Source organism: Perca fluviatilis, chromosome 20 (assembly GCF_010015445.1).
Source record: "Perca fluviatilis chromosome 20, GENO_Pfluv_1.0, whole genome shotgun sequence".
In the NCBI taxonomy this organism is placed as follows: Eukaryota; Metazoa; Chordata; class Actinopteri; order Perciformes; family Percidae; genus Perca; species Perca fluviatilis.
The window spans coordinates 30,776,200-30,800,041 of NC_053131.1; the positions used below are offsets into that span (position 1 = coordinate 30,776,200).

Sequence of the window (23,842 nt, forward strand, 5' to 3'; positions counted from 1 at the left end):
CACTGAAACCGCTTACTGGGACACGTGATGGAATTGAGTCATTGTTAAGGTTATCAATCACAGCTGTGCTTTTCCTACTATGACAAGTCGACATGTCTGCTGTGAAAAAGGTCCAATCGGCCGGATTAACTGGGTGTTCAGAGCCTTGTGTTGTCTTCCCGTCAACCTTTTGACATATTTTTTCACATTTTGTTCCTGCTTTTTCCAACATTTTAAATTGTAAAATTTTTCTTCTCCACATTTTCAGCGCTTATTTCTACGTCCCATATTTTCTGATCTAAAACAAAAACTGAAAACAGGTCAATGTGACCCAAAGTCAACACAAGGGTTAAAATGTGAAGATGGCCTCCCTCTGCACTCATTCCTCAGCTGCTGTCCTAGATTCTTTTTCCCACATAACACACAAACTCTCTTTCCCCAAGGTGTGTGTGTAGCTCCAATAAGACAAGTGCACTTCTTTCAATGACATGGGCGTGCTCTTTGCCTCAGGAAGGGCAGAACATCTCCTCTCGCATACATGAGACCACACCGTTTGTCTGACTTTGACAGCAGGTTTATGTTTAAGAGAACCATAAAGAGGACTCCGAGATAATGCTGACAGGGTTCACTTAACAGACTCCAATATAAATACAGAGCACATGAAATGATACAGGTAGGTAGACTGGACCTCACACACTTCTGTAAACATCCATTTGTAATTTGAGCTTACATGCATGTAGCAAATCCTACTGAACACACTCATATTTACAAGCATACATATATTTACAATTATATAAATATACAGTCTGATACAACCCCTAAAAACGTCAAAGTGACAAAAATGTAAAACAAGAGGTATATATTGCAAAAAAGCAAACATTTAAGAAAGCGTCAAACTTTGGGGGAAAAAAAGTGAAAAGAACATCGAGAAAAGTGACAAAAACAGAGAAAGACGAAAAGAACGTAGAGAAAAAGACAAGAATTTACAGAAAAGGAAGAGTCAAAAAAAGTGATAAACACATTGAAAAAAGTGTCAAACTCTGGGAAGACTTGATAACGTCGAGAAAAGAGAGAAACGCATCAAGAAAGTAGAGAAAATAGACAAGCATGTAAAAAAATTAAAAAACCAATAAATACATTGAAAAAAAGCAACAAATAATTTAAGCGTCAAAGAACGTCGAGAAAAAAAATAAAAAAGTCAAGAATGTCCCAGAAAAGCAACGAAAACGCTGAAAAGTTTAGCATCGCTGTAATCTCAATCTGAAGGAGTCATTTAAAGACATCACTGTGTGCTAACTTGCCATCGCCATTGGGCATTATTTTTAGGGACTATATGATCATTGATTTGCAGGGTTCAACGCTAAGGGTTTTTTCAATTGTCCGGTCGGGCAAGTAAAAAAAAAAACTAAAACCGAGGAAAACAGTCGAAAAAAAGTTGAAAAAAAAAAAAAAAAGTCTTGGGAAAAACAAAATCAAAAAATATCAGGGAAAAAAGTCTCCTCTAGCTCACCCAGTAAGAGCGTGTGCCCCGTGTTGGCTGAGTCCAGGTCATCTCTCTCCCACCTTTCCTGTCTATCCACTGTCACTTGGAAATAAATGGGAAAAAGCCCCCACCCCCCAAAAAAACTAAATCTTTATAAAAAATGTGGACAAAAAAAATAAATAAAAAAAATGGTCAAAAATAAATGTCAAAAGCGTTACATCAAAAGTGTAACAAACGTTGAAAAAATTTAAAAAAAAAAAAATGTAAAAAGCATCAAGTGCCAACTCAATTCCTGATTGGCCAATGGCAGATTCAAATCAAATGATTTATGATACGATGAGTGGGTTGTTACTTTACTGGCCCAAAGTGGCGTTTAACTTGCCCCGGGCCTTATTGTTGAACCCTGATTGGTCTACTAGAATCAGGAGTTGAAACCATGAATGAAATGAAATGTGAAGAGTTGTACGAGCACTCTGAACGTTAGCACGGAGTCCTACTCCAACAGGAAGATGTAGTGTTAAATGACTTCATGAAGTCGGCCTTCAGCGGACTCGACTGATCTGGGAACAGATCCCAGACCATCAGTCCTGTTCAGAAATCCTGACTGGACCAAACCTGGAGTAGTTTATCACCTATTGTCCAACTTTTAATATAACTATTAATATACTTCGTTGTCAACTATTAATCGCCAGCTATTTTGATAATCGATTAAGCGTCATTTTTTTTTACGAAGAAATAAAAGTCAAACTGATTCCAGCTTGTTAAATGTGAACATGTTCTAGTTTTAGTTTCTAGACAGTAAACTGAATGTCTTTTGAGTTGTGGACAAAACGAGACATTTGAGGACGTTTTACCTTGGGCTTCTGGGAAACACTGGTCCACATGTTTTAAACCATTTTCTGACATTTTACAGAGCAACAACTAATAGATGAATCGAAAAAAATAATCGACAGATTAATCGCCGATGAAAATAATCGTGAGTCGCAGCCCCACTTATATACTTGCACACCATTTGGAGCAGATGATGAAGTTGTTTCCCCAATGTTAAATATTGCACTTCGTGATGTCATCCCTTTATGACCATTGAGCACGTTTGATGGCATTAACCCCGACACTGAAGCCCCACCTCTCGGTGGGAGGAGCTGAAGGTTGGCACCGGAGACGTTTGTAAAAACTTTAGCGATGTTTGATTGGTCGGTCAACAATGTCAGTGTCCGTTGCCGCCCTCCGACAGGATGCGACTGGGCTCAGTGAACCGGGCGGTGGCGATGTAGAAGAGGGCGGGACCGGGCACGAGGGCCAACAGCGGCAGGTCCTGCTCCAGCTTGTCCAATCGGGAGATAGAGATGATGCCGTACGCGTGGAGCAGCCAATGGCTGAACAGGACCACCAGACGCTTCTTCTTAGTGACAAGGTTCTTAAAGGACTGTGGAGGAGACACACACACACACACACACACACACACACACACACACACACACACACACACACACACACACACACACACACACACACACACACACACACACACAAAAACGGGGAGACACATAGAGACACACACACAGAAACACACAGGCACACACACAAACGCACCGCAGACACACAGGTGGACGCAGACACACGTGCACACAGACACAGACGGGGAGACATGTGGATGCAGAGACACAAACGGACACACACACACAAACGGACCCACAGACACACACGCGCACACATACACGTAGACACAGACACACAAAACACACAAACACAAGTCAGAATGAATCATACTAGGTGATCAGTTTCCAGTAAACACTAAATGTGCTTGTAAACACTGGACTGTTTTTAATATTAGTGAGCAATCTTTCCTGCAGTAATATTAAGACACATGGCACCACATGCTACATATTAGAAAGGCCGAGAGTGCAGCGAGTGCTGTTACCTGTATCTCCGAGGCAGACATGTAAACAGCCAGTGTGACCAGAGACAGGACCAGTATGATGTAGGGAAACGCATAGTCTGAAACACACAAACGGTCACTCACAGCTGCACAAGTGTTAAAAGGTGTTTAAAAAAAGCATTTCAAAAGCATAAAAACAATGTCCAAAAATGTCAACGAAAGCAAGAACTGAAAATAGAAGCTCCCATGGAAAGCGTCAAACTGGTCATAGACTGATCCCACTTAACATTATCTCTAAATCACGGCCGGGTCATAGACTGATCCCTGCCGACGTTATCTCTAAATCACAGCCAGAATTGGGATGAATAAAACATCCATCCATCCATCCCATATGGACCTTTTTCACAGCAGACATGTTGACTTGTCATAGTAGGAGAAGCACAGCTGAAATTGATAACCTTAACGATGGCTCAGTTCCATCACGTGTCCCAGTAAGATATTTCAGTGAGTCAGCATGCACAATACCAGGACCTCTCCTAAGTGGAATGCAGCCATCATTAATGGTTTAATACCAGGACCTCTCCTAAGTGGAATGCAGCCATCAGTAATGGTTTAATACCAGGACCTCTCCTAAGTGGAATGCAGCCATCAGTAATGGTTTAATACCAGGGCCTCTCCTAAGTGGAATGCAGCCATCAGTAATGGTTTAATACCAGGACCTCTCCTAAGTGGAATGCAGCCATCATTAATGGTTTAATACCAGGACCTCTCCTAAGTGGAATGCAGCCATCAGTAATGGGTTTGAATACACCTGTGCTTTTCCTACTATGACATGTCAACATGTCTGCCGTGAAAAAAGTTCCATAGCCAAAAGTCAGCGAGTAGTGGTGTTGAATAACGGTGAGCAGGGTTAAGCCTCCAGCTTCTCTTGCTGCTGCGCCTCTACACTCACAGAGCAGTCCTCCGCCCACCGCCTGCAGCACCGTGAGGATGGGGAAGAAGTACAGGGCAGCGTAGATGCTCTTGAAGCGATCCGACTTGCCCAGGCCGCACGCTATCTTCTTCACCAGCAGAGGACGCAGCAGCATCATCAGCACCAGGCAGAAGGCGTAGTAGATTAACACGATGGTGTAGCTGAGGATGAGAGAAACGAGAGGCAGTCAAATGAGTCCCAATGAGAGATAAACAAAAAACCAGAGGACACTTGAGCGACAAATATCAGAAAACATGAACATGAGGTGGAAAAAGACATCCACCCTAACACTGAACAAAGTCAATCAACACTGTTCTGCTCATCTACCTCATATAGGGCTGGGTATTGGCAAGAATCTGGCGATACGTATCACTATACATGGGTCACGATTCAATATATTGCTATACTGTGCGTAAGGTGATATATTGGGATTTTTTTTTTAAGTATAATTTTAGAAAAACTAATATTTAAAAAAAGACATGATGTGCATAACAGTCAAAGAAGTTTACTTTAGGTAAACAATTCAGTACACAGAAAATCAAACTGCCAGTTTGGGATTGTGGTTCCCAGGTTCTTAGTGAGCTAATGTTGATATGCTAAAGTAGGCCAAAGTTCAGCCATAGCTACGTTGTTAGCTTCTAGCTAAAAGTCAGCTACTGTTAGGGACTGTTAGGTACTGTTAGGGACTGTTAGGCAAGGACACTAGTGGTGCGTCTCAGCATAGCCATCTAATGGTAGGGTGTTCAAACGCAACATAAATGTGAACCACTGTCTTACATGAATATTTTATAATTAAAAAAATAAATAAATAAAAGAAATATATATAAATATATATATAAAATTGATACAGTATTGCAAAATACAATATCATGATACTCAAGTGTATTGATTTACTTGCACATGAGAGGTTTTGTAGCACAGGCCACAAAATTAGTACAAAGAGTTTAAAGTAAGTCCACTGTAGTCTGAAACTGTTCAAATGATGTGTCGGCATACAATAGTTGGTAATTTTCCTTCCTTTGACCTTTTATTGGAATATGGTACTTGTATGTATTAATAACATGTCTTTATTTTATTAGCACTTAGGCTTTTTTGGCAGCGTAGGTCTTCAGCCCAAGCACACCATGCACCCCTAACTCCAGACCGAAAAAAAGGTATCCAGTTGTTTGTTTTTTAATTATTATTCAGATTTTTCTTTAGTTTTATTTTTCCCTTTTCGTTTTTGCAAGATCTTTCTTAACTTTCTGAAAGAGAGTTAAATACATACAGAGCTATTTTATTTTCCAAAAATCTAAATGCTGTTTGAAAGACTTCTCCACACTGCCAGAAATACATTTCGGTTTTCATTGTTTGTCTTTTAATTGTCGAATCAATTCAAAACGTGGGTCTGTTGTCGGTACTTACAGCGGGTAGACGGCCTCCTGCGTGCAGTGTAGCGTGTTGACGTAGTCCGGGCTGGGGTTGTAGAGCATGGTGTACCAGTCTGACAGCATCTGGACTCGGCAGGAATGGATGCTGAGCTCCCCCACCGGCTCCGTGACCAGCAAGGTGACCACGGCCGACACGCTGCACTCCGACATGGCTGTGATGTGCTGCAGCAGAGCGCTGGAACTGGACACACAACACACACACACACACACACAAGATCAGACCACAGAAACGCCAGTAATGGTGGGTTTAAAGTGCTCATATTATGCTCATTTTCAAGTTCATAATTGTATTTAAAGGTTATATCAGAATAGGTTTACATGGTTTCATTTTAAAAAAACACACCATATTTTTGTCCTACTGCACATTGCTGCAACTCCTCTTTTCCCCCTGTGTGTTGAGCTCTCTGTTATAGCTACAGAGTGAGGCATCGCACTTCTGTTCCATCTTTGTTTGCAGTCGCACATGTGCAGTACCTAGGTAAAGGACTACTAGCCAGTCAGAAGCAGAGTATGAGGGCGTGCCCTGACAGTACCTAGGTAAGGACTACTAGCCAGTCAGAAGCAGAGTATGAGGGCGTGCCCTGACATTAAGGACTACTAGCCAGTCAGAAGCAGAGCATGAGGGCGTGCCATGCTAGCAGCTAGGCGAGCATTATAACGTGTGTTACAAAGTGACCATGTTTGTCTCTGAAGTAAAGGCTGGACTACAATAGAGCTGTTTGGAGCAGTTGGTGAACAGTGTTTTCTGTTGGAGATGCTAAGTCCCTTTGGGCTTTTTCACTTTGTAAACAAAGCCAACAAGCATAATATGAGCACTTTAAGCAACTTCTTATGCAATGTCTGTTTTTCTGTATTTATTGTTTATAATCATATTAGGGCCACCTCTTTTGATCGGACCAAAATTTGGTCTTTTGATCCGGACCATGGTCCGAGGCACCTTTCTCACCTGCAATTCTGGTTCAGACCAAACTGAAAAGTCAGAAAGTCCAGACCAAATGAGGTAGGTGTGAAAACGGCCGGAGTTAATGTCCCGCCCCCAACACTGTCTGACTGTCTTTTACTGTGTATTATGTTCAAAGTTTCTAATTTATTAAATAATTGTTTAAAGCATTTAAACTTATTTAAATTTTGACTTAAAGATTTTCATTTTCACTGTAAATGGTCTCGGTATCAAATATCGGTTTCATTAACTACTAATAATCAGTATCGGCCATGAAAAACCAGCATCGGTCAATCCCTATTTCATATATGTTTAATATGTTTGTTTGTTTGTAAAAAATTTGTGAAAATGCAGCATTTGCTGTGAGGCAACAGCTACCGGTCAAATCTAATTATTCTCTTTAATTTAATTAAAAGCCTGAACCTGGTTAATGAAACATGGTTTCCTGAAAATAAGCCTGGTTTACTGATTTACTGTAATATTTCTTAATGAAAAATGTTGGTTTTGATCTAGGGCTGGGCAATATATCGATATTATATCAATATTTTGACGATAGTTTTGTCTTTTTCTGGTTTTAAAGGCTGCATTACAGTAAAGTAATTTCATTTTCTGAACTTACCAGACTGTTCTAGCTGTTCTATTATTTGCCTCCATTGTATCCACACTATTGATGATTATTTATCTGAAATCTCATTGTGTAAATATTTTTGTTAAAAGCACCAATAGTCAACCCTATATTATCGTCACAATATTGATGAGGTGTTTGGCCAAACATACAGTGATATCTGATTGTCTGCATAATCAGATATTTTTTATATACATTATTTTTAAATCCAGAAACGCGTAACAAAACAAACAGATTTCCCTAACATTAGTTATTTGTAGTTATTTGAGTCCTCACTAAAATAATAGGATAATGCAGTTTAAAAATAAATTTGTTTGTTTTATTGTCACAACAGAACAGAGGAACATCAAAATACTGTATATTAAAGTTCTGATAAATAAAATGTATAAAAATACAAACTTAACCCTTGTGTGGTCTTCCCGTCAACCTTGGAAAAAAACAAAACACTTTCTCGTTTTCACGTTTGTTTTTGCTTTTTCCAACGTTTTAAATTGTAGAATTTTTCTTCTTTACATTTTCAGCGCTTATTTCTACGTCCCATATTTTCTGATATAAAACAAAAAATTTAAACGGGTCAATTTGACCCTAAGTCAACACAAAGGTTAAGATATGAAACTTAAAGGGTTAAACATGAGTGTTGCCAACAGGGACGATATGAGCGCCCTCTGGTGGACAGACTATGCAACGCCAACACTCAGAACATGGTTGAAGGGGGTTTCGTCCGTTTTTATTTTACCTTATAAATATTAATTTATATTTATTATAAATGCCGATACCAATAGTTTGGAAACTGCCTTAAATCGGCCCACCGATATATCGGTCGGGCTCTACTTCTGAAGGAACAAAGCATTGGAAATGTCCTACTCCACGGATATTATTCGGTGCTCTGTGAGTGCGAGTAATCCTCCTCACCTCTTCTTTCCAGAGTACCACTCGATGAAGAACCAGTGCAGCACTAAGGGCAACATGGCCATGAAGCCCAGATAGAGCCAGTCGTAGAGCTCGGGGGATTCAGTGCAGCGTTGGCACACATTCTGGTGGTTGGCCCGCTCTCCTCGAGGACAAACCTGGCAGGATGGACCGAGATGGCAGTGATTAGCAGGGCTCGACATTAATGCTCGCCGTTAGGGCAAGTGGAATGCTAGTTACAACAATCCCGGCTCTCTGAGGCTACATTTTGGTTTAAAAACTAATATCTTTTGCTACGTTTACAACTCCCATTCACACTGCTCTGGCGTTTCAGAGCCCCTAAACCGGAGACAATGGAAACACTTCTGACCCGTTTTGGTTTGGAATCTGCGGGGGTTGTGTTGCAGTCTCAGCGGCCGCAAACGGAGACCTTTGGCAACGCCAGAGACGGTTTAAACCTTTAACAGCGACAATGTTTCGCCGCCTGATTCGGTCTTATGACATCTCGTTCTCTGAGACTAAGCTACTTAGGCCGGTTACACACTGCCTGTGTGGCGTAAGCGTGTCAGCTGCGTGGCGCGTCGGTTTTTAGTTTGGCTCCCGTGTTAACCCGTTAGAGCTTACACACTGCCTGCGTGACACGCACGTCTCAAAAATGCGTGCATGCTAGAAATAGAACAGAAGCCTATTTTTCAGCGACACGTGAGCGTGTTGGAAGCGTTTCCAGGCAAAATAGAATAGGAAAAGATGTTTATATGTCATTTTGACACGACTACATATTAATAAATGACATGTTGATGTTTGAAAGTATCTAGGTTTTGACATAAATGCAGATATAAATATAATTAAAAAAATAAATAAATAGATTTTCAAATATTGCACCTGTCAATACTAAACGAAATATTGTGTAGCCTGTTTTGCCGTCAATACTGCCGACGTCTTTGCTGTAATCAAATCAGTATATATTTATGTTTAACATGGTATTTCATTTTATCAATAGGAAACATACATGTGTCCAGACAAGGCTAGCAGCAGCAGCGCCGCGTCAGACACGCTTCTGGTGTGTAAAGACATAGAAAAATCCACGCAGCAACCACACAGCTGACACGCAACAGAAACGCCCCGCTCACGACACGCAGGCAGTGTGTAGCCGGCCTAATGTTACCATGGCAACTACCAGCAACGGGCAGAGTATACACGCTGCCTCCTGTTTACCCCGGCACGCACATGCCCAGTAAGCGAGAATGTTGATGAGTTATGCGGTTTGGGCGTCTTGGTTTAAACGGAGATTAGTTCTTCTACTGGAGCCAGAAACACTCGTGTGCACGGAGATCACTTTGACCTCAAAACTCTGCTTAAAAACCAAAACACAGCAGTGTAAATGTAGCCTTAGATGGATGACAGGCAATGTCCCACAGTCCCACACATAAATGTTACCCATCAGCAGTCAGACACAAATTTGATCTTCAGTACTTACGCCACACTCTCCCTCCACTGATCCATTGACCATCATCCTGCCACAGTATGTGCCTGGGCACGTTAAACTCATGGCCACAGCTGCAAAGACATACAAACACCGTACACACCAGTCACACAGCCGTTTGGCAGCACAATCACTTTGCTATAGGCAAATGTTTAGTTTTAGATTATGGTTTCAAACATTAATATTTAAAACTCTTAGTTTCTGTGTAAGTCGGATTGTTTTTCCTAGCTAAGTCGTTCCAGAGAGTGTGCCAGAGATGACGAAAAAAAGTAACGATGCCTAGAGCTGATTTTAAAGTGTCCCGAGTTAATCAAACCACAAGTAAGCGAGTTCAAGGCTTCAGCTGTCCATTCGTGGTTAGGATTTTCCACGAGGAAGCGGAGATGAGCTGTAACAGTAACGCACTGAACGTTAACGTGGAATGTAGCTGTTCCGGTCAACGGTATTCTCTCGTAACTAACTTTAATATGTAGCTATAACATGGTGCGTGACATTTTTGAAGCTCTTGTCCTTCACCTTTTCCATGCATTCTGCATCTAAAAGCATTTAATATTGACCCGTCAGAATCCACATACACACTGTCTCTAAATCAGTTACAGAGATGGGAAATAGTCTACAGCAGTGTTTCTAAAATGGGGGTATGTGTGATATTTAACAAAATGTTTAATCTGTTGTCTCTTTATGTAGACTTGTTTTTTCCTGCCAAAAATGTGACATTTGTGTTGATTTGTGTGTTTCTCGCTTTTTTCGAAGTTAGGTCACTGTTTTTGAAGTTTTTGATACTATTTTCCACCTATTCTTGATTCTTAAAAAAAAAAAAAAAAAAAATAAAAAAAAAAAAATAAAAAAAAAAAATTTAAAATAAAAAAAAAAAAAAAAAAAAAATAAAAAAAAAAAAAAAAAAAAAAAAAAAAAAAAAAAAAAAAATAATTAAAAAAAAAAAAAAAAAAAAAAAAAAGAGACTTCAGATACAGTATTAGGGGACCACTAAGGTCTATATAAAAGAGACTTCAGATACAGTATTAGTGGACCACTAAGGTCTATATATATAAAGAGACTTCAGATACAGTATTAGGGGACCACTAAGGTCTATATAAAAGAGACTTCAGATACAGTATTAGGGGACCACTAAGGTCTATATAAAAGAGACTTCAGATACAGTATTAGGGGACCACTAAGGTCTATATAAAAGAGACTTCAGATACAGTATTAGGGGACCACTAAGGTCTATATAAAAGAGACTTCAGATACAGTATTAGGGGACCACTAAGGTCTATATAAAAGAGACTTCAGATACAGTATTAGGGGACCACTAAGGTCTATATAAAAGAGACTTCAGATACAGTATTAGGGGACCACTAAGGTCTATATAAAAGCATCCAAAGAGCACCATGTCATGTGGACCTTTAATGAAACAATTCAAAAGGGATACAGCTGGCGGTTAGCTATATCAAATTAACGTTCAGAGCTTTCTGGAGCGAACCATAACATTTACATTAGCTTGTGACCAACACAAACACAAGCCAGTTTCGGAGATAATTGTACCAAATTGCCGCTAGCGACACAAAACATTAGCTAGCTACTCTCACTGGTCGGTGTTTAAATTGTCATGAATACACTCGTCTTTTTTCTAAAGAGAAAACGTTAACTCCTACTCAATAATGTGTGATAGTAACGTTATAACCAGTGCAGTAGGATGTTATTATCTAGCTAGCTAAACGTTAGCTAGCTAGCTAGTTCACAGCTAACGTTATTAGAGCCAAACTATGGCTAACTAGGATGTGCGACGCTACCGTCAAACTATTTCAACAAGCTATGAAAAGTGACAATTGAACGCAACTTTAACTTACCCATTCTGTGCCCAATAATGTTTTAAAACAAGGTTTCTCGCCTCAGTCCTACAGTATTTTCACTTGTCAGTCAGCTGTTAAGCAAACCGGATGTGGACGAAAATGAGCTAGCACAACCCGGAAATTAAGTTGTTTTTTTACGCTTTATTGAAACAACAATAACTTTACAACACTGAAAAAATAGAAACAAAAAACATACAAATTAAAAAGGAATTGAGAATTTAAGTGCTGTTGGACTCAACAACAAAATAGATTTTAGATTATTGAGGCAATTTTGGTCCAAAAGTGCGCACAAAAACACATGTTGAATGACATTTTTGCAAAAGGAACATGCATGCAAGGGGTTTCAAATAGTTTATTATAGGTATAGTAGCCGTGTTAAATTGTAATCTTATTTGAAAAATACAGATTGACATCAAGTAGCCTGCATCCTTCTTATTGCAAGGCCGCCAGCTGCTGGAAATAATAACCATTTTTCCAGCTATTATTAATTAATAATAAATAAACAACCATTCTTCCCTTCTAGCCTTCTACTACCTAAATAATCATGTGTATATTAAACTGGTCTCCTTTCCTCAACTCAATTCTTGACTTTTCAAGTAATGGGCAGATTAAGCTTTTGAGGGCTTTATCCCTTTGTGCTGAAAAATATTTAAAGCTGTGGGGCTTCAAACACAGTGACATCTGGTGGTTTGCAAAACGTATAGCAGCCCTTCTAGATCGGCCGAAAACACAACGCCTCTCTGATTTGAATAGTTTTAGTCTCATTTGTGCAATAAAAGTTCCACATGCCTGTGTGTTATTATTAAATCTATACTTTTGTTTAGAAGTACTGCATTTATTGATGTATTGTGCAATACGGTAAATGTAAATTTAAAGTTATGTAAATGATGCATTATCCAAAAAGCCTACATCTTTTGCTGACACAAAACCTTAATGTAGGCTACTTTAATGGTGTGTGTGTGTAAAATAGGGTGCAGGTAAATACTGAAGTTACTCTTTAAGTCATTGTTATAGAAAAACTCTGGATACGTGACGAAGGTTCGGGAGACTTCGATGATTTACACAGATGAAATCTTAATCGAGGAGAATTAGGATTAAACGGTATCAAACCACAATGTGTTGTTGTGTAGAGCCATCCCAAAGAGACATATATATCTCCTGCTGAAGCTGTCAAGTTTGAGTTATGCAAAGATATTGATGGCACCATAACATAGGCACCACAAACACAGACGCTCACCCAAATCTTGTCATTTTGCAAGTTCAGTCTATCTCTCTTTCTGAGAATAAGATGTGAGGCCCCTTTACCCTGTTTTCCGCCCACCTTCAAAATGGACAGTCCCGGGAACACAACACATTCCCTTATCATGAAGCAGCCAGACTCCCTAAATCTCTATAGCGACACATAAATTCATACTCAAACACAGGACAGGTTTGGTGTTGGAGTATATCTCATCAGATCGTCTCCTCCCCTGACCTGTGTCCTATAGGAATCACCTGTTGTTACGAAAGTTTACCCACTTCGTTTGATCTCATCACAACATTCTGGAAATTTGGATCGTGCAACAAGGCAGGCCTGCTTGGTTCTTTCGATGAATGATTGTAAAGATTTACAAAAAAATATGTTTAGGTCATTTCCTCTCTAACTGTGACGTTTTGGGACCGATTGGTGGGATTGCTGTGGACGAAGTACACATGGAGATACACTGGTAAGAGCAAATAACGTTTAACCATGTATCCAGCTAATTTAAATAGCTTGCGTTACTGTATTGTGTGTCGAGTTTAGATTCTCTGCCCAAGCCCGAAATCGGCCCGACCCGACCCGCGGGCAGGGCCCTTCATCAAGCCATTTTTTTTAACCATTACTTTACTGGCCTAATCGGGTGGGGAGAAAGCTATGTCCCAGCATGTCCCCTAGCTCTGGGTCTTGAGTGTGAGGTAAACTGTGCTAAATCGTGTCTCCAACCATCTGTAGCACTGTCTTCGATAATTGCGCAACCAAGCCAGATTGTTTCCGATACCTCACGAGTCCTTTAACAGCAGATGTGGTCTCTCCTATATCCGGCGCGTTGTTGGCCAGTGCGTCGGCATGCAGACCGTGACGAAGGACCGTATTAATTAGGTGATCGAGACAAGAAAGTCTCCTATATGGTTCCAGGGCTTTGATTATGTTACTGCCTTGATCTGTTACACAGGTAAAAGGAATTTTAGTTGAGAACGTCAGTTATAACGGCCCACGTATTAAAAAATTGTCGGGTTTAAAATCGGGCTCAGGCTCTTAATTACAGTTTATGTGTTGGGCCGAGCCGTGCACGGGCTCGGGTAGGGTCTGGTTGGTTTTTTGGGCCCGATCTAAGCTTTAATTGTGTGAACAGTGAACTCAATTCAATATTGTGCGTGGCGTTTTCTTTTGCGGGGTGCAAATCTTCCACCAAAACAAGTTCCTTCCCGAGACTATTTTACAGAGCCCCCGTCACTGCATCCGGAGCTTAGCGCCGCCCAAAGATGATTGTGATTGGTTTAAAGAAATGCAAACAGCCCAGACATCCTAGGCCTACATATCTCCACAGCGCTGTGGAATTAAAGGTCTGGCAATACGACACTACAGTGGAATCGTCGCAGTATCTGAAAAAGGATAATTTCATTCGGGCTATATAGGGGGTTCTAAAAGTGTCTGATGTTACATAGAATTGCTTTGTTTTTCCCAATAAATCATAGCCTATTTTGGCTAATAATAATAGGCCTACTGATAAGAACAATAAGAAGAAAGGGTACTCATGTGGACAAAAAGCAGAACAATTGTGGTGAGGACCATTTCCATTGAGGAAAGTGAGGTCCATTTCAGGCCCTGCTTATTACTTATCAATCTATCGCCAGTTACCATGGCAACTGCATTAAACGTCACATGAAGCTGTAAGCACGGTCATATAAAAGGCGTGGTTTGAGAGAGGTAGAGACTCCAGAGCAACTGGGATTGTAGGCAGCCAGGTAAAGAGACCCCGAGAGAGAGAGAGAGAGAGAGAGAGAGAGAGAGAGAGAGAGAGAGAGAGAGAGAGAGATGAATCGCGTTCACACCATAGACTGTTAATATTAAGTCTATGGTTCACACCTTGGATTTCCGAAGCTGGTCTCGTCTGCTTTCAGAGCTGTTATTCATGGAGATATAGCTAGAGCAGTAGAATCGAGGCTTAGCTACGTGTTTATTTTTTCCTTACAGAAATCAACAGGGTGACAGCTAACACCGCACACGACTCTCCGACGATGTTTTCTTTTGTCTCCCAGCGGCGTTGAAGCAGCTATATGGGAAAAGAAATGGACTGATTTTCTTCTCCCTTCTCCTTACGAAGGATTTCAAAGGCCAAAAAAATCGGTAGCCTACAACACACGTACAGTAACTTACTGGCATTAACGACATGGAGTTATAAAGTATAGGCTACATGGGCTTTTTTTTATTGCAGTCTGCCGCGTACGTGCACTCAAAAACATCCAGAGGAAACGCTGTATACGGTATGCCGAAACATGAATAAAACCAGCGAGTGGAGCTACATGACTGATGGAGAGACATAGCTTGTCTGTGTGGAGGTTACCGTGGACAGATACAATGACCAAAGTCTGAGATAACACAAGGAAGGAAGGAAATAAATAGGCTAAACCACGTTTCACAGCCAAAATAACGGGCATGTAACTTACGCACATTTTTAACAAACGTGCTTTAACAAAAATGTTAATAGCCTACGACTCTGGCCAATTTTTCTTTTATGGAATGTAAACCAATAACTCCCGGGTAAGTTATTGAACTGCCGTCTGGTGAAGAAACAAAGTGAGTTCTTGTTGTGGTAACATTTGGCTAAACCTAAAACAGCTGCATTTGCTAATTAGCTTAGTCGCCTATAGACCTTTTCAATGGAATTCCATTGCTAGGCAACAGCCTGGCCCCTTGTTAACTTCCTGTCAGTTGGGTTTAGGATGTTTACGTCTGTGAAGTGGTCGATAGCAAAAAGCTATAACATTTACATTGCTGTTTTGTATCTGTATATATCAGAGAGTAGGCTACATTAATAGTAATAATAATAATTAATAATAATAATAATAATACATTTTATTTAAAGGCGCCTTTCTCGGCACTCAAGGACACCATAGGTGTGTCATGTTATAATCACTGTAGCTACAGTATTACTCTACCATCACACCTGTATCAAGTAATATGCAGTGGTGAATGTAGTGTATCTATCATTATATAGCAACATCTTGAAATAACTAATTTGATAAATGTTATAATATGCCATCAAAATTGACAAGTGCATATGTAAATGGCATTGAAAATATATAAGATAATTAAAAGGAATCTAGCAAAAGGAAGAGACAAAAAAGAGCAACAACTTTAGATAAGAAACAATTAAATCCTATCAGAGTTGTAAATCCTAAAAAAAATCTATTCAGAAGTAACTAAATCTGTACACATGTAGTCTACTTCTTATGATGTGCTCATAGATCAAGTGTGGCATCAGGCATTATTATTATATACTACTGATCTTAAACACTTTTGTTGTACTGCCCATGTTAACTTACTAAATGTGGCACTATATGACAGTTATTTCAAACCAGCCTAATACGCTGAACATGGATTTGACTTCCCTTTTTTTTTTTCCTTCCTTCTGTTGATGAATTTGGAGATAATGAAAATAGAACCCTACAAATGGATGAGGAGGAGTTACCAGCAGTTTGAATCCATGAAACCAACACGGACTGACTGTAACCTGAATGGATGTGCGTGAGACGAGGGGTGACTGTTTTTGTGCTTCGTCGATGGATTCGCATGTCAGCACCGCCCTGCGGGGCAGCAGTGGCAGCAACTACACAGTTGACACCTCGGGTCCGAGCTTCACCAGCCAGCTGGGTACTACCTCATCTGTTGTGCCAAGGTAATCCACTCCGTCCGTTCACTTTTCAATCGTTCCTTAGCATCTGAACACCCACACAGGTGATGTAACATATTCTGGCTGATTTCTAAAGAAACACAACAATGTATAAAAGGCTCCATTACCTTGTAGCTCACGTTATGGCCATTTTTGCAAAAATAATAGTAGTAAAATAATAGTGCTATATTTACAAAAACGGCTGCTACGGGGCCATAACGTGAGATACAAAGTAATGGAGCTTTTTATACATTGTTGTGTTTCTTTAGAAATAAACAATGGACAAATTGAGTCTTTAAATGCTTCAGATGTAAAGTTATTCGCTGTCAAAGTGACGCCAAAATGAATGGCAGTCAATGGAATGCTAACGGAAGGTGATGGCTTGTTAGCATCAGAATCTCCCCACAGGAGGTACGCTTTCTGGATGCTCGCTTAGTCACTTGCTGGAAACAGCTGGAAAGTGTCCGACTTGACCGCAGCTTTTTGTCACCGCCCCCTTTCATTTACCAATAAGAATTGGTAAAGCTGTCATTTGCCCCGCCTTAACAGGGTCAACAGAGCTAACAGGAGGCTCAGGAAGATTGTCCTGAGGAGGTCTAATCAGCCAGATGAACATAAAACACCTGTGTGGGCGTTCAGAGCCTTTAACATTCAAGTTGCATTGTGCAAATGTGCAAGTGTGTGCAGGGTTCAAAATTAACTTTTTTGTCCACCAGCCAACTGGCTAGTAAATGTTCAAATTTTACCAGCCACTCAATACATTACCGTTGTTTTATTTTACAAGCATTTGGCTGGTAGATGGTGCTAATTTTGGACCTGTGTGTGGCTCCACAATATAGCAACTGGTTGAATTACTTGAGGAAGCAAGTTATCCACGAGTGGAGCACCTGCTATCTGGCACCAGCGCCGTCCATGCACCCTTTCCTGGAGCTGCAGTGACATATAGCTGACACAGACACATTTTTAACTGTCAAAAAAGACAATTAGCGAGGGGAATTGATTTCATTATCTCAAATGTAGCAGTAGACTGATGCCTTTTTTGCAAGTCTGTGCATTCAAACACAGCTCACTTTCACAATCTGTGAGGCAAGAATATTTACACACGTGTGCATGCGCATGCTCAAGGATATTTGACAGGTTAACATGTAGTAATGGTTTGTTCACAGGGTGTCGCAAAAGACACAGGTCAGCCCCAAGGGAGTTGACTGAAAGATGGTTAACTTACAGGGTTGACTAGCCAGCTGTGTTGTGCGCAGCGATTACAAAGACACTGATTGGTCAGAAGCTGGAGATCCCGCCCTCTTTCCCTTGCAACACCCTACAAAATATTTTTACGTCAAAGATTATGCCAATTTTACACTTCTTTTATTTAGCTAATTTACTGTACCTAAGGCCATATTGAAAGCAAGTAATATTGAAAGCGAGTAAAGTATTGAAAGCAGTTTTGTTTTGGTTCCGATATTGAAACTACTTCAATCTATCGCACTAGTATAAAAAACCAGCCCCATTGAATAGGTTTATTTTTTTTAAACATTTTGTGAGAAAATATTGTATGCAGACTGTGATGGTTGTACAATTATTTCTGCCTCTTTCTTCTTCTTTTTTGGTTCTTTAGGGTTGTTTCCATAGTGACCAGCCTAGTGACCGCCACCACTATAGAGGCCACATTGGGAAACACAGGAAACCTGTCGACGTTCAGAGACCATAGAGGGAGCGAGCTCGGTCCAATCCATCCGGCGCCGACTCCGTCGGTGCTGAGCGCCGCCGAGAGTAAGTCTGTCCTGCAGGGCATCACCGTGGCAACTCAGGCCCTGGTACTCCTCGCCATCTTCCTCCTCTCCAGCCTCGGTAACTCGGCAGTCGTCGTGGTCATCATCAAACATAGACAGCTTCGGACAGTGACCAATGCTTTCATCATGTCGCTGTCGTTGTCCGACTTCCTCACGGCTGTGTTGTGTCTGCCGTTCTCCTTCGTCATGCTCTTTAGCAAGGATGGTACCTGGATGTTCGGGGATCGTTTCTGCGTGGCCAACGGCTTTTTCAACACCTGCTTTGGTATCATCTCCACCCTGACTATGACTTTGATCTCCTTTGACAGGTACTACGCCATAGTCAGACAGCCGCAGGCCAAAATAGGGCGCCAGAAAGCAACTCAGTTGTTGATCGCTGTGTGGTTAACTGCAGTAATTTTCTCTCTGCCTTGGTATCTCTTAGTTCGACCACCTACAGAAATCCATAAGCGAGGTTTCTACCACTGTATGTACGTGTTCCACTCCAGGACTTCACGCATGGGGACGGCTTACAGCATCAGCCTCATTGTCGTATGTTACTTACTGCCCTTCGCCCTCATGTGTTTTTGTCATTACAACATCTGTAAGACAGTTCGTCTCTCTGAAATCCGAGTCCGGCCGGTGACCACGTACGCATACTTACTGCGATTCTACAGTGAAATGCGAACAGCCACCACAGTTCTGATTATGATTGTTTTCATAATTTTTTGTTGGGGGCCTTATTGTTTAATGGGGTTGGTTACAGCATTGGGGGACTACACGTTCAACCCGGCAATGGACACAGTGGCCATCTGGCTAGCCTGGGCAAACGGAGCCATCAACCCTCTGATCTACGCCCTGCGGAACCCCAATATATCCATGTTACTGGGGCGGAGCAGAGAGGAGGGCTATCGGACCAGAAATATCGCCGCGTACCTCTCCAGCCAAACCCAGAACCGCGAGGTTCGGCTTAACCAAGCGGAGAGGATCAGGGACCGCTACGTGAGTCGTGTAGGGGTGAATAATAACAGCCGGCTGTCAAATTCAAGTCCTGGAAAAGGAGGAGGGGGAGGAGAGGTGGCAATGTGGGCCTGTAAAAACCCTGCCGTGTTCTTCTGCAGGGACGCCCAGCCTGACACTGTAACACTTCCTAACTCTGTCATTGGGCCAAAGATGAAGACAGCGGACACCAGCCTGTGACGTTCTGGAAGAGCGCTGAACCATCTAACGATTGTTTTCATCTTCTCTAATATGTTGTTGTGGATCTAGAGACGAAATACCTGATAGTATTCATGTGTCTTTCAGATCACAATGTTTAGGAATCAAATCTTTTGTCAGGAATCAAAAGGATCATTTACAGAACTATGTGGGAGGACAACAAGTTATGACGGTGAAAACTTAATTTAAGCAGCTGTTGTACGATAGATGGGGTCAAAGAAATTCCTTCCTAATTTTGGAGGACGCCATTAAGTCCTCTCAAGGATCCACAGGACCACCTGACGGACCCCTGGAAACCCCTCAATGATTAATGGAAGGGAATGCAAAACATTTCTGTAGAAAACTGTGACGAGTTTGGGCTTGTGTTAAAGGGATACGCCACCATTTGTTGAAATAGGGCTTATCACAGTCTCCCCTAGCTGTAGATAGGTGGGCCAACGCATTTTTTGTGCATGCATTGTTTTAGTCCGGTGCAACACCGGCAGTGCCGCCGCTAGTTAGCTTAGCGTAGTGAATGGAATCCTATGTTGCCGGTTAGCATTTTGTGAGTAAAAGTGAGCCAACAAAAGACAAAAAAACAACCTAATTACTTGCGCTGAGACAAAAAATGCATTGGCCCACCTATCTACAGCCAGGGTAGACCGCGATAAGCCCTATTTCAACAAACGGTGGCGTATTCCTTTAAAAAAAAGGGCTTGATGTCATATCATATGTAAATGCAGCATATGGATATGGAAAACTATGAAGGATCGAGCATTTCCTTAATCCTTTAATCCTAAACCTTAACATGCTTAGAACATATATGTTCTGTACATGTCATTTGGGTTAGGGTTAGGCTCAGGCTCGTACACGGGCGGGGTAGAGTACGCACATTTCATTGGAGGCATTTCATTGGTTCTTTTCAAGCGGACCGCGAGGCAGTGTTTGGAACCCCTCTCCGAGCCCTCCGCCATAGCTCGACGTGCACCTCCAAAAACGTGTAACTTCGCGTCGAGGCGACGCAGACCGCAAGGACTGTGATTGGTCAACTGGTCCTGTCTGTTGATAGTCAGTGTTTTAAGCAGCCTACTGTGGGGAGTAGCAACATGCTAGTTCATTGGCCTCTAACCTTTGCAAATAAACTCAGACATATTTTGGTTACAATGACGGGGTTATCCATTTGTAAAGCAAGCAAGCAGTACTTTGTGGGCAGTTGTGCTAAAGTTTGCTTGCTAACATATCATAAACTGGCTGGCAGACACCTCGCAGATAACCTCAGACTTATTTTCTGGTTACAGTAACTAGGACAATGGATTTTACTGTGTCTGTTACAAAATCTAAGCAAGAAAAGGCCAAACAAATAAGATTAATATTTTAGCACGACAGTCTATGGGGTTTGCCATTCTGAGTTCCGTTTCGGTGGTAAGCGACCCAGACACAGGCGACACCCCCGTAGCGTTATGGCGGTGAAAGGCACCGCGATGCAAAGCAACCCCGACGCAGAATTCTGAAAGGGTCACGACGCCGTAGGAGCGATGCCGTAGCCGAGACGTTAACCTTAAAGGTTGTAGATCAGAAGCTGTGCATGTAAACAGTCATATGGATCGTTTCAGAAGGCAGCAACTAACTACATATTTTGTCATTTAGGTATTACGACTTGTTGCATTTACCATGCATGTCTGTATGTTAGCCTGTTGTTGCATTATTTTGTATTTATTAGGTAAAAATTAATGTTTATTGCATTTATGATTATTAATCTGTGTAAAGGTGTCAGCTTGAATATGTCTCAACAGGTTTTGAGTGACCTTCTCACAAATACGGTGAAAGATTGAACATTGTGAGTCAAGATGTGAGGACTGTTCAAATGTTTTGTTCAGTTCAGCCGATAAGCTTTGTTAATTACGTTAGATGGCTCAGCAACCACCTGCAGCAAAGCTATCCCATCATATGGCCATCATCGATTTTATGGTTTTAACCAGGAAATAACTGTATACATTATTAAGTGGAGGCAAGCTGACATGGAGCTCCCCTATGTTGAAAGCTACTGATTTTGTCAGTGATGATGATTCAGTTCAGCTTGAAGATTCATTTTGAAAGATTAGTTTGTCCTGTCACATTCTCGTGAATGGGTTTGGATGATATCGTTCGAAAACCCATGCACACACCCATTCGAATGATATCCTACGAAATTGGGCGACTGCCGGCCGGTCTTGTGATGACAGTTAAGTTTAATCGTCTTTACAGTTAAATTTAGCCGATAAAAAGGTTACTGTGAGCTGGCATCAGAGCACTGCGCGCTGGCAGATATTTGGGAGGCTGTTGCTAGTTGAGTTTAGCCAATAAACGGTGACTTTGAGCCAGATACAGGGCAACAAGAACTGTGGCAGTCTAAAGTTAAGTTTAGGCGACAAATGGTGACTTTGAGCCTGGTACATGGCACCAAGAGCTGCAGTATATTGTAAAGTTTAGCCAACAATTAGTGAGAGTCATGCGGCGGCGACAGTTAAGTTTAAACACCAAACTAGTTAAGATTAGAAAAAAGATCGTGGTTTGAATTAAAACACTCCCAGGACATGAACACGCGTTACAAACTCTTCTCCCAGAGTTGAAAGCCCTGTGTTGTATGACCCAGCCGTCCAATTTACATTGTTTTACTTTTCGTAGCTATATGTAAGAATGGTCCAATGTTTGTTCACATCCTGAACACCTCTTCTGTTATTGAACATCAGCACACCATCTAAAAGGTGGAGAGAGCTTCAGATTCTGAATAAACTTCATTTAAAATGCAGAGTTGGAATTATACAGGCTGCAGGAAACAGTAGCTATAGAAGCTAATGTTTCAGCTTGATGCAACACTGGCTCACCACAGCATCACTTTTCTTTTTGCATTTTACAACCATCCAGCAGTAGTGTTACTCTCTTTTGTCTCTTGTCTTGCTGTGACTTTGATGTAATGAAGAGATGAAGTTTTAAAGGTTAGCATTTTCCATCATTTGTCACAGCAGGAAAAGCAGAGGTGTAAATAAAACAACTGATGATGGCTCTGTTGTTCAATGAGCGAGCATCATGTGCTGTTCCATAGCTGCAGCACACTAATGTGTTTAGTTAAACAAGTCTAAAAAAGAAAAAGTCTGCTGTGAGAGTGATTCATTATAAGGTCATCTCCATGTTCTAATATGTATGATACCAAGACATGATGGAGGAGAGTGTGGGAGATGTCAATGGCTGTGCTGCAAAAGAACAAGTATTTTTTTAGAGGACACCAAAGAAAGATTGGCTACATTTCTTTATGTGAGTTAGTGACCTCATCTGGCCACAGTGGCAAAAAGTATTAAGATTCAGGAAGGATCAGTGTTGTCGTACTCGAGATCGGTTTTTGGTCTTAAGACCACTTTTTGAAGGTCTTGTCTTAGATAAAGAGGATTTGGGATTTTATTTCTAGACAACAACTGCAGGGATATGACCTGTGCGTTTTCCGGTTTATGTTGTTTGGGCAGAGTTAGCAACGGCTTTCAGCTGCACGGCTTTCGGGAAGGCTGCTCTCGTGTATCCTCGCTCATAGCTCCTCAGAGATCCCTCCTCCATCCTCGCTCCTAGCTCCTCGGGCCAGGAATATGAGCTTTGAGACGGCCTTCACGAAAGAGGGCCAGAACGGCTTTCGGTTCAAGCGAGGAAATATGAAATAGGAGACTTGGGATTCAGCATTAGTCTCAACCCCTCAAAGTCTAGGTCTTGTCTCCGTCTGGATACACTCTGGTCTTGGTGATGACTTGGTCTCGGTTTAGGTGGTCTTGACTACAACACTGATTACAACCGTCCAAAAAGAGTAGGGCTTACCTGAATGTCTGTTTTTTTCAACCAAGCTTTTTTGTAGTATTCATGCATTGTATCCGTACTGTACCGTATCTAGCTCCACTGTCTGCGCCACTGCTGCAGGGAGAGGGATTCATGTTGTCATCACTTTGGTCTGAATGCATTTTCATCTCAAGTTTTTTTGTCAAAAATAAAGAGATTGTTCAATTTTGTATTCCTCCTTACCATGGAAAATAGGTAATACTTTAAATTAAGAGTATGCGTAAAACTTACTTATATGTCCTTAGAAGACAGAAGTTCCTGATCGATTTTCTTTTTACTTTCGTACACGAGATAGGGTCCAATGGGTAGATTTACAGTGAACTGATTTAAGTTAATTGCTTGCATAATCTAAAGAGCCTTTGACTAACATGCAGAATGTACATTTTGTGTAAAGGGAAGCACACACATATATAATAACAAGTCAATAATTTATATTTTTCTTAAATCAACAGCTGCTTTTGAACTCAACTAATAACTGCCTCCGAACTTTGTCTTTGTCTTTCCTGATACCTGGTACCAAATTATATAGTTTGTTATAATGTTAAAGTCCAGGG

General features: G+C 41.2%; 2 protein-coding genes across 5 annotated transcripts; one reads left to right on the forward strand and one right to left on the reverse strand.

Moving 5' to 3' along the window:
• Window positions 1-1,604: 1,604 nt before the first annotated feature.
• On the reverse strand, window positions 1,605-11,658 carry LOC120548738 (jnk1/mapk8 associated membrane protein). The gene is made up of 7 exons (XM_039785175.1): window positions 11,552-11,658; window positions 9,696-9,775; window positions 8,222-8,376; window positions 5,719-5,925; window positions 4,294-4,475; window positions 3,384-3,460; window positions 1,605-2,888 (listed from the first exon to the last, which is right to left on the reverse strand). Exons 1-7 carry the CDS (start codon window positions 11,553-11,555, stop codon window positions 2,670-2,672), a joined length of 924 nt encoding a protein of 307 aa, XP_039641109.1. The 5' UTR covers window positions 11,556-11,658; the 3' UTR covers window positions 1,605-2,669.
• A 2,862-nt stretch (window positions 11,659-14,520) lies between these two features.
• Window positions 14,521-19,840, forward strand: LOC120548655 (G-protein coupled receptor 135). 4 transcript variants are annotated; one of them, XM_039785014.1, is made up of 3 exons: window positions 14,521-14,539; window positions 16,225-16,473; window positions 18,083-19,840. In XM_039785014.1, exons 2-3 carry the CDS (start codon window positions 16,313-16,315, stop codon window positions 19,434-19,436), a joined length of 1,515 nt encoding a protein of 504 aa, XP_039640948.1. In that variant the 5' UTR covers window positions 14,521-14,539; window positions 16,225-16,312; the 3' UTR covers window positions 19,437-19,840. The 4 variants fall into 4 exon arrangements, with proteins under 4 accessions (XP_039640948.1, XP_039640945.1, XP_039640946.1 ...); XM_039785011.1 differs by lacking the exon at window positions 14,521-14,539 and adding an exon at window positions 14,578-15,371; XM_039785012.1 differs by lacking the exon at window positions 14,521-14,539 and adding an exon at window positions 14,578-15,335.
• The last annotated feature ends 4,002 nt before the right edge of the window (window positions 19,841-23,842 follow it).